The sequence below is a fragment of the Chlorocebus sabaeus genome, chromosome 27 (genome assembly GCF_047675955.1).
Source record: "Chlorocebus sabaeus isolate Y175 chromosome 27, mChlSab1.0.hap1, whole genome shotgun sequence".
Classification (NCBI taxonomy): domain Eukaryota; kingdom Metazoa; phylum Chordata; class Mammalia; order Primates; family Cercopithecidae; genus Chlorocebus; species Chlorocebus sabaeus.
The window spans coordinates 34,963,310-34,974,521 of NC_132930.1; the positions used below are offsets into that span (position 1 = coordinate 34,963,310).

General features: G+C 44.9%; 1 protein-coding gene across 1 annotated transcript; it reads left to right on the forward strand.

Annotated features, from left to right (window-relative positions):
• The first annotated feature begins 1,195 nt into the window (after positions 1 to 1,195).
• On the forward strand, positions 1,196 to 4,101 carry FGFBP2 (fibroblast growth factor binding protein 2). Its single transcript, XM_038008681.2, has 2 exons — positions 1,196 to 1,945; positions 3,695 to 4,101. The coding sequence occupies exon 1, from the start codon at positions 1,254 to 1,256 to the stop codon at positions 1,923 to 1,925; it is 672 nt and encodes a 223-aa protein (XP_037864609.1). The 5' UTR covers positions 1,196 to 1,253; the 3' UTR covers positions 1,926 to 1,945; positions 3,695 to 4,101.
• Positions 4,102 to 11,212: the final 7,111 nt, after the last annotated feature.

Consider the following 11,212-nt stretch of genomic DNA (forward strand, 5'->3'; position numbering starts at 1 on the left):
ATACCTGGGGTGATGCCCTCTTCTGGGATGCTCTCACCGCTACACACACAGTAGCTGCCAAAGCTCAGTCCAACTTTAGTTCCAGCCCTACTAGGTCTTCTCAGGACTCAGGTTATCCAGGCGGAAGGAAGGCTGTGCCAGGTACCAACTACCCCACGTGGGATTGCCAAGATAAATCCTTCACATTCAAACTAGTCCCGCAACGTCCGTCAACTCTATCCCTAACAGCAAATTGCCACCTTTAGTCCACTCCATAGTGCCCTCTGGAAGGTCATCAAAAGACAGTTATGACCATACCAAAATATGATTCTTGACACAGAACCAAAAGTTATTTTCAATTTATTTTTTTTCTATTTTTAGAACAATAATAATAATAATATTTAAAATCATATTTTTCTGGGATATAATGAAAACTGTGTTATTTCAATTGAATTTGAAATAGAATTCATGGTCTAAAATAGACTGAATCCCAGTGTGAACATGTATTTGCATGCCTTCCTGGTCATCATTCAGTTGGTGCAATTGTCAGACGTGCAACAAGAAGAGAAGTGAGCATTGCAGCACTGTGGCCTGTGGCCACGGTGATGGTGGGACAGCCCCACAGAGGCCACACCAGGTGACTCTCTGCTCGGTGGGTGGGAGGGGGAGTGTCTCTGTGTCCCTCTAGCACACACATCCTCACACGGCCTCACATAGTCTTTTTTGCATTTGCTAGGACATCTCAACACCTAGGCTCACAAAATTCTGGCATCCTTTGGATTATTTAAACCCATGGTCCCCCAAGATGGGGATTCCAAGGAGCAGGGGGGAGCCTCGAGGCAGCCCAGACTCCCAGCTACAAACCTCTCTTTCCAGAATTCCACTGCCACACCTTGGCATATACCAAATGTTGACAAAGAAGGCTGTTCCCGTACAAGGGCCAATTTTAGAGCAAGCTCCCTCTGGTTGGAAAACTGTAAAACCCTCAACCCCAAAGCTGTGTGTAGTGCTTTGTGTGTGACAGGGCTGGGGCAGATCTCTCTGATGCACTCAGGAAAACCATTCCCTTTGCTTGTGGTAGGTGGCCCCTGGTGGCTGCTCTGCCCTTGCCAAGTGTCTAAGGTCTGTGGGCATGTTTCTCATTTGCTGTGAAACACCCTCCCCACCCTTGCAGAGAAAGAGTCTTTTGTGCAGCCCCCTTTAAAGGGTGACTCGTCCCACTTGGGTTCTGTCTCCTGGTGCAGGGTTGCAGGCAAGTTGATTAGAGCATCGCCATGAAGTTCATCCCCTGCCTCCTGCTGGTGACCTTGTCCTGCCTGGGGACTTTGGGTCAGACCCCGAGGCAAAAGCAAGGAAGCACTGGGGAGGAATTCCATTTCCAGACTGGAGGGAGAGATTCCTGCACTATGCGCCCCAGCAGCTTGGGGCCAGATGCTGGAGAAGTCTGGCTTCGCGTCGACTGCCACAACACAGAGCAGACATACTGGTGTGAGTACAGGGGGCAGCCCAGTATGTGCCAGGCTTTCGTTGCTGACCCCAAACCTTACTGGAACCAAGCCCTGCAGGAGCTGAGGCGCCTTCACCATGCATGCCAGGGGGCCCCGGTGCTGAGGCCATCCGTGTGCAGGAAGGCTGGGCCCCAGGCCCACATGCAGCAGGTGACTTCCAGCCTCAAGGGCAGCCCAGTGCCCAACCAGCAGCCTGAGGCTGGGACGCCTTCTCTGAGGCCCAAGGCCACAGTGAAACTCACAGAAGCAACACAGCTGGGAAAGGACTCAATGGAAGAGCTAGGAAAAGCCAAACCCACCACCCTACCCACAGCCAAAGCTACCGAGCCTGGACCCAGGCCTGGAGGGAATGAGGAAGCAAAGAAGAAGGCCTGGGAACACTGTTGGAAACCCTTCCAGGCCCTGTGTGCCTTTCTCATCAGCTTCTTCCAAGGGTGACAAGTGAAAGACGCCTACAGGTAACACCCTTTCCTTTACTCACATACCGAGACTACGTGAGCGGCACTTAGCACTTTCACAGCTACTGCGACCACATCAGTCTCAGCGTGTGTTTGGGGGTGGGTTTGAGGCTGTCTGTTGCAGAGTAGAGTAGATGAGGTGGTTCATCAGGGCTGGCACTTACCCTGGGGATGCACAAGAATCACCTACAAGAAGCTCTAAAAATGCGGATGTCCAGGCCCCTTGCCAGACGGTTCCATCTATGTCTCCAGCAGAGCAGAGCAGGAATGTATACTTTTAAAACGCTCCCCCAAGGGATTTGACTGTGCAGCCAAGGTTGAGAATCTCCTTGTGATGGGGCCACCCCACTGTTAAACTTAGGCCTTTGGAATTCTGCTGGGTGACGTTTCCTACTGAACCAAGCCTTGGCTGCAGCTGTTTGTGGCCGAGGTGCTATGTCACGGTGGAGGTGTCGCCACACCCCGTCTTGTTTCCTCTCCTGTGGTCGAGTTAGGGTGGGGGGTGGTGTGCACCGAGGAAAGTTTGAGTCAAATAATCTTCAAAGTCTTTCTCACAGCTCTCAAAGCCTTTAACTGTTTTTTGTTCATCACAGAAGAGAAAATCTAATAATAACAGATTTAATCAACTCCAAGTATTGCTTTTAAAAGACCAAACTTTTTTCTTGTGGAAATAAAGCTTATTACTGATCTTTCTCCTTAAATGCAGCAGCTTTCATTAGTTTTATACATCAGCAAGGAGTTCATTTACATGGGATTCTAGTCTTGTTCGTGCATTTTGAGTTTAAAAGGAGAGTTTCTGAGGGTTTTCATATTATCCATGTCAGAAAAATAGGAAAAAAGCAGATTTCCTGATAAGCAGCACTTTGATAACTAATACCACAAAACAAATAAGGCTTTTTCTAATAGTGCCCAAGCAGCAAGAAATGTCGGGTCACGCCAAAGTTGTTCTGGTGTCTGCTGCTGTGGGCTGGAGATTTCCTGCTTGTTTAATGTTTCAAATCAGTCCCAGAGGAGAAAATGGTCCCCTTAAGCCAAAACAAAAAAATTACTGTTGAGGGGAGGTGCTTGTTTTTTTTTTTTCTTTTAAAAGTTGATTTTTTTGGTCTTTCCACAAATAAGACACACAAATCATTTGAAAAATTCAAACACAACAGAAAAATACAAAGAATTTTAAAACTTCATCCATAATCTCACCACACAGAGATAAACAATGTTAACCATTAGAAGAGTACCCATTTAGACATCCATCTATGCATATTTATACAGACAGATGTGCAGCTTACATACAGATGCATACAGGTGCTAAAGCTTAAAACAGTATCTTGGTCCTGCAGATGAACCACGTAGGACTACTGTATTAGCTTGCTAGGGCTGCCATAGCAAAATACCACAGACTGGGTGGTTTAAACAGCAGAAACATATTTTCTCACAATTCTGGAGACTGAAAGTCCGAGATCAAGTGTCAGTAGGATTGGTGTCTTCTGAGGACTCTCCTTGAGTCATAGATGGCAGCCTTCTCACTGTCATTCCTCTGTGTGGATCTGTGTCCTCATCTCTTTCTGTTAGGACACCATTCATACTGGATGAAGTCCCACCCTAACAGCCCCCTTTAACCTTAACCACCTCCTTAATGGCCCCTATCTTTAAGTACAAACACTCCCTGAGGTACTGGAAGTTAGGACTTAAGTCTACGGTTTTTAGGTTTGGGGAGGGACACAGGTCACACAATTTTTTTTTTTTTTTTTTCAGAGCGGACCTCTCCCTGACAGAGAACCATCTCTTTTTGTATTATGCTGCTTTCAGTCCAACGTTCTCACACTGGAAGAAGGGAGTTTCTAACCAGATGCAACTGGCCAAATTCTTGATCTGCAGCTTCTCTGAAGTTTGGAAAAGAAACCTTCCTTTCTGGAGTTCACAGAGTTCAGCAATATGATAGGGAACAGGTGCTGATGGGCCCAAGAGTGACAAGCTTACACATCTACTTTTTCTCTGTAGAAGTTTTGCTTTGTTGATCTGAGCCTGCTATGAAAGTTTAAATCTGTAACACATTCATGAATTTCCAGTTTAGCCTTCTGAGCAAGACATGAATTTGTCACATTTCATTGCATGGCAACAGGGACTTGGAGTTAGAGGAAGTTCAGTAAATAGCAGCTATGTGTGTGCAAAATAAAGGAATGACTTCAGAAATACGATTTTAATCTTCTTAACGAACGCGATACCTAGATGCTATAGAGATCATGGATACCCATTAAGTCATGGTATTTTATTCAGGCTGCCATGATGCATTACACAGACTAGGTGGCTTAAAGCAACAGAAATGTGTTCTCTCACAGCGATGGCGGCAAGAAGTGCCTCAAGATGTCACCAAAGTTAGTTTCTCCTGGGGGGCCTGAGGGAAAATCTGTTCAATGCCTCTCTCTCCATTTCTTAAAGTTGCCAGAATCCTTGACATTCCTTGGCTTATAGACATATCACTCTAATCCCTGACTCTGTCTTCACATGGAATTTTCCCTTGCGTGTATGTTCACATTTCCCTCTCCTGATAAGGGCACCAGCCATTGGATTAGGGCCCATCCTAATCAAGAATGACCTTGTCTTAACTCCATTGTGTCTGCAAACACCCTATTCCCAAATAAGATCATATTCACAGATTCCAGATGGACATACATTTTTGGCGGGCACTAGTCAACCCAGCACAGCCACCGTGCAGCAATAGCAGCTAGCCAAAAAGGTAGAGAAGTGAACCTGAAACAGAACAACCCTGTACACTCAGCAATTAAATTAATCAATAGAGTTGGAAAGGAAGGAAGTTGGATTTTACTAGACATACGCAAAAAGTGACTCACTCTCTTCTTAATTTCATATTTGTTTTACCTAAGAACACATTAATAGTCCACTCTCTGTCTTTTTTTTTTAACGGCTATTTATTTATGTGTTTATTTTTTTGAGATGGAGTCTCGCTCTGTCACCCAGGCTGGAGTGCAGTGGCGCGATCTAGGCTCACTGCAACCTCCACCTCCTGGGTTCAAGCGATTCTCCTGCCTCAGCCTCCCAAGTAGCTGGGACTACAGGCTCGCACTACCATACCTGGCTAATTTTTATATTTTTAGTAGAGACAAGGTTTCACCATATTGGTCAGGCAGGTCTCGAACTCCTGACCTCAGATGATCCACCCACCTTGGCCTCCCAAAGTGCTGGGATTGCAGGTACGTGCCACCACACCCAGCTAATTTTTGTATTTTCAGTAGAGACAAGGCTTCACCATATTGGTCAGGTTGGTCTTGACCTCCTGACCTCAGGAGATCCGCCTACCTCGGCCTCCCAAAATGCTGGGATTACAGATGTGAGCCACTGTACCTGGCCCAATAGTCCACTCTTGATGTACTTAAATTGTTTCCCCATCTAGCCCAGCAGTGCCCAACCCTAGCTACATAATGGAGTCACCTGGGGCAACTTTTCAAAAACACTGGTGCTTGGATGTCAGCCCCAGAGGTTACAGTGTAACTGGCCAGGGATGGGGCCGAGCATGTGCAATTTTACATTTCCCCTAGTGACCCTAATATGCAGCCAAGGTTGAGAAACACTGCCCTTGATTCACTGAATTAGAATCTCTAGGGTGTATCCTAGGTAATCTCCAGGCAATCCTATGTGTAACCTGAGTTGAAGACTACTAATATGGCCTCTATATGTAGTTCACACAATGAACAAATATTTATTCATCATCAACTATGTCCTAGGCACTGTGCAAGACATTGGATAGGGGAGAGATGAACTAACTGACTAGGTTTCACATCTTAGAAGTGCAGTGAAGTAGTGGAAACCAAGACAACACATTGATGAGTGTAGGAGATGACATAGAAGGCTGTAGGTGGGGGTAGCCAGGGGACATTTGCTGGGGTTGAGTTTCTAAAATATATATACATCAAATATCTACTGTGACATACCAAGTCTATTTCTTATAAGGGCTCTGAGCCTTTCACTTGCCCCCTCATATAACTCTCACCACATCCCCAAGAGGTAAATAGTTTTATTCCCAATTATAAATCTTGCCTGGAGAGGTGACTTATACACAGCTTGTAAGAGTCAGGACAGCAGAGAAATCCAGGTCCACCTAATTCTACCGCTCATGGCGTTCAATTTATAAACATCACAGGGTAGGCTGGGATTTGTTACAGACCATTTTTCACCAACATTTTAAACTAAGGTCACCATACAGCTGACCAGTGATTTTAATGACGAAACACAATTCAAATCTGTGCTACCCAAAGGGTGACAGGTGGGCCAGAGGTATCTGCTTCTGCTGGGGACTTTAGAAATGCTCACTCTCAGCCAGGGGTGGTGGCTCATGCCTGTAATCCCAGCACTTTGGGAGGCCGGAGGCAGGCAGATGACCTTAGGCCAAGAGTTTGAGACAAGCCTGGCCAACATGGCGAAACCCTATCTCTACTAAAAAATACAGAAAATACCTGGGTGTGGTGGCAGGCGCCTGTAATCCCAGCTACTCAGGAGGCTGAGGCAGGAGAATCACTTGAACCAGGGAGGTGGAGGTTGCAGTGAGCCAAGATAGCGCCACTGCACTCCAGCCTGGGCGACAGAGCGGAACTCCATCTCCAAAAAAAAACAAAAAACAAAAAACTAATTCTCAGGCCCCACCTCAGACAAACTGAACCAGAGTAACTGGGGTGAGGCCCAGAAATGTGTATTTTAACATGTCCATGTGTTCCATGAACAGTAACATTGGCCAAGCAATATTTCAGTCATCCTAAAAGGAAAGGCTTTATTAAACCTTAAAGCAGATAATTCTGACATATGCTACAACATGGATGAACCATGAGTACATTATGCTAGATAAAATAAGCCAGTCACAAAAGACAAATACTGCATGATTCCACTGACACGAGGTACCTAGACCAGCCAAAAATCATAGATATACTCAAAGTAGAATGTTGGCTGCCAGAGACTATGGTGAGGTGAGAATGGGAAGTTGGTTTAATGTTTATAGAGTTTTAGTTTCATAAGATTAAAAGAGTTCTTGAAGTGGATAGCAGTGATGGTTGCATAACAAATGTAATTAATGCTACTGAACTGTACACTTAAAATGGCTAAGATGGCATATTTAATGATATATGTATTTTATTTGAATTTTTAAAAAATTTTAAAAAAGAAAAGGAAATTATTTTCACCAAAAGATATTGAAATAACAGCATATCCGTAAGAAAAATGTGAATACCATTACTTGATACAAAAAATAAACTGAAATTGGTTTATATACCAAAACGTAAAAGGTGGTTTCTCCCTAGTACTGGGGGTGCTCCTTTCCTTCGACAGTGACATAATCTGTTTGCTCTAATTCAGTAACTGCTACATCCATCTTTATTAATCAAGTACTCACCCACAGCCAGGCCTTTCTCATCGATGAGCCACCAATCATGAGGGCTGGGCACAGTAGTAGAACTGGGCCACTGAAAGAGTTCATTAGGGCTCACAAATTCTAGCAATTAATCATATGATCTTCCATATTCAAGAACCCAAACCAGGTGGTGATAGAAGCAACAGATTGGAGTCACCCTTTTTGTGTTGTCACTGATGGTGTCGCCTAATGATTAAATTAGTGAGGCATCCAAGGCAGTAGGGTCAATTATGCTTTTAAGAAAAGAAAAAGAGCATCAGCTGAGAGATTTCATGGTGAAATCATGGACATAGAGAACTGATCTCCTTGAATCCTGCCTCTTCTGTCCTGATTTTCTCCAAACATCTCCTCCGAAGGGGAAAGCTTCCTCTGAGGAGCACCTGCATGTAATGCTCACACTGTCTGCTAAAGACGTGTAGGACACAGTGCAGATAACATCATGTGTCTAGAAATTTTCTCAGTCACATCTTCCAAAGTCTATCTTACCACTTAAAAATGCCACCAACCTGAGACCAAGGACATGAAATGTGCATTGAATGTTTTGTCCATTAGCTCACTACTGGGGGCCCCATTGCTGTGAACAGGTGGCATTGTCTAACTACAAGTGAACCAGATACTAAGCAAGGCAGAGAATAGTCTGCAGTGCCACTATGGTGTGGCCAGAATCTGCCAGCTTCACAGAAAGGCAACTCCATGATGACAGTTGTCAATTATCCCTGCATACCAGTGATGGCCACCAGGTGACAGCAGAGGACTAATGTATTGTATTTGCCAGACAAGGGCAGGTCCCACCCCCAGAGCTAAGGATCCCTGTCACCTTTAGACAGAAAGATCAACTGCGGAGAGGGATCACAGTCCCCATAGGCCATTTTACTCTCTGTGGCACTCAGAGGAGGCTTAACTTTTGAGCCTATTGTGTTAGTGGCAGTATTACCATCGCCAGTCCAATAATGAACTAAGACAATGATGCTGGCCACCGGGGCTGGAGGGTCCAGTCACCCACTTTGTTTCATGTTGTCTCACCTCATATGCGTCCTTTCCATGGCATCCACAAGGGTTACAAAAATGTCTCAGGAGGCTGCAGTAGCGGCTATCAATAGTCCCATAGAGGAGTGTCCTTAATATACCAGTTGGTTGTCACCAACCAGGCAGCTTGCTGGCTGTACCCAAGAGTAGGTGAAAAAGGCGTGTCTGGTTCTTCCGAGCACTGAATAAGGCAAAGGTGATGGCTTTCCATGTAGCTCACTGGGCTATGGGCTCCTCCTGCAGTAGCTCTTCCAGAGCTGTCTCTGGGGTTAGACGACTGCTGCCACCAGGTAGACACCAGCATTTCTAGTCTTCAGTAAACCAAGCCCCAGCATCCTCACAGACTTCCTGAGAGTGGTCTCCAGGTAGTCAAAAGCTGCCCCTGTGAGTAATCAAGAGAGGGACAAGAAGACCCTGAAGGTGAGGTCTCAACTTACTTGTGTAAAGAGAATTATCTGTGAGACCAGACTTGCCCTATGAAGTGTTCCGCTTCCATTTAATATGAGAAATCCATGCATTTTGATTCTGTCCTTAGTACTTGAGGAGAACCAGTGCAGCATGGAAATATCTGGTGCAATGGTAACTACGAGTCCTCTCTAAGACCCAGGTGCAGGACAGCAGCTGTGTCTCAGGCAGAAGGTAGCAGGGAGCCATGCCCTTGAAATCAGTGCCCCGAGGGATGTGATCTGGGCAGAGGCTGCATCCCTTTGCTGCAGGCTCCACACAGTGTGGATAAAGGTAAGATATACCTGTAGTTCCCAAAGGGTCTTGGGGGTTACAGGCCCCAAAGTTAGGAGGTTCCAACATGCCTATTAAACTATTTCCATTGCACCTGCTGTGCAAGTCACTCCCCTTCAGCACCCAGCCCCCCAAATAAATTTGGTTGATTTGACAGATTTTCTTTGTCAATTTGTACACAGAGCTGACCAAAATACGTGGGTGAGGTACATTTCATCTGCAAACCCCAAACAGTCCCACTAAGTGCTAGGCTTCCTTTTGGAGTAGTGAGGTCTGTAGAGTAGGTACATTTTCCTTTACTGTCTTGGGAGTAGGTCTTTGAGCTTCTGTCCACAGAGCTTCACAGACTTGACACGGATGTCTGGTCTCTGTATCCTCTTAGGACTAATGAGCCACTCCTGGGCTTTCCTACAAGGCAGAGTCTACTCCAAAGTGGTTGCCAACTGTTCTTTATTGGAGCTTATCAGCAGGACCTCACTAACGCAGTGGAACCACATCAGGTTCTGCAAGGAGAAAGGCTCATTCTACATTTTGGTCCATCTGTTGGTGGCAAATAACAGGATAATTCAGTGCCCCTGTGGCGGGACAAAAAACAGATTTGGGAGCTTCCGGTCACATTCGAGGGAAACTGATCCTTGATGCTTGGTGTCGAAAAGATTGATAAAAAGCACTAACTGTGTCCCAGACAGTGTACTGCCAGTTGGACATTTGATTTAACTGCAGACACAAAGTTTGCAAGACCCAGAGTTATACTGCCAACAACAGATTCAACTGGCAGTGATCCACCGTGGATAGAAACATCCACGTCAGACTTCTGTTGAGGCAGAAATAATCTTCTTGTGTGTTAGGTCCCTGACAGGTGGGGCTTTAGTTTTTACAAATAAGGCAAGTATTTGTCCAATTAATCAAATGGATGGATTTAAACTGGTGGCATTGACCTACATGATCTCCATTATACATTCCTGTACTTATGTTCAGCAATTCAAAGGTTATTTGATTTTGGGGGGCATTTTGGACACTAGGACAATTACTGACATTTTTAACAATTATCAATCACACCTTCTGCAGAAAGAATTTAAGTAATTCCAGATGATGCATGAATTATGGCATCTAACTGCTTTGAATAAAATGGCTAAGAAAAATATGAGCATAAAAAATCCTTTGCTAGGTGATACGGTTTGGCCCTGTTCTCACCCAAATCTCAACTTAATTGTATCTTCCAAAATTCCCATGTGTTGCGGGAGGGATCCAGTGGGAGGTAATTGAATCATGGGGCCCAGTCTTCCCCATGCTATTCTCATGATATTTAATAAGTCTCATGAGATCTGGTGGATTTATCAGGTGTTTCTGCTTTTGCTTCTTCCTCATTTTCTCTTGCCGCCACCATGTAAGAAGTGCCTTTCACCTCCCACCATGATTCTAAGGCCTCCCCAGCCATGTGGAACTGTAAGTTCAATTACACCTCTTTTTCTTCCCAGTCTCAAGTATGTCTTTATCAGCACTGTGAAAATAGACTAATACAGTAAATTGGTACCAGTAGAGTGGGGCATTGCTGAAAAGATACCCAAAAATGTGGAGGTGACTTTGAAACTGGGTAACAGGAAGAGGTTAGAACAGTTTGGAGGACTCAGAAGACAGGAAAATGTGGGAAAGTTTGTCACTTCCTAGAGACTTGTTGAATGGCTTTGTTCGAAATGCTGATAGCAATATGGACAATAAATCCAGGCCAAGGTGGTCTCAGATGGAAATGAGAAACTTGTTGGGAACTGGAGCAAAGGTGAGACTTGTTATGTTTTAGCAAAGACACTGGTGGCATTTTGCCCCTGCCCTAGAGATTTGTGGAACTTTGAACTTGAGAAAGATGTTTTAGGGAATCAGGTGGAAGAAATTTCTAAGTAGCAAAGCATTCAAGAGGTGACTTGGGTACTGTTAAAGGCATTCAGTTTTAAAAGAGAAGCAGAGCATGAAAGTTTGGAAAGTTTGCAGCCTGACTATATGATAGAAAAGAAAAACCTATTTTCTGGGGAGAAATTCAAGCCAGCTACAGAAATTTGCATAAGTAGCAAGGAGCCTAACGTTAATTCCCAAGGCCA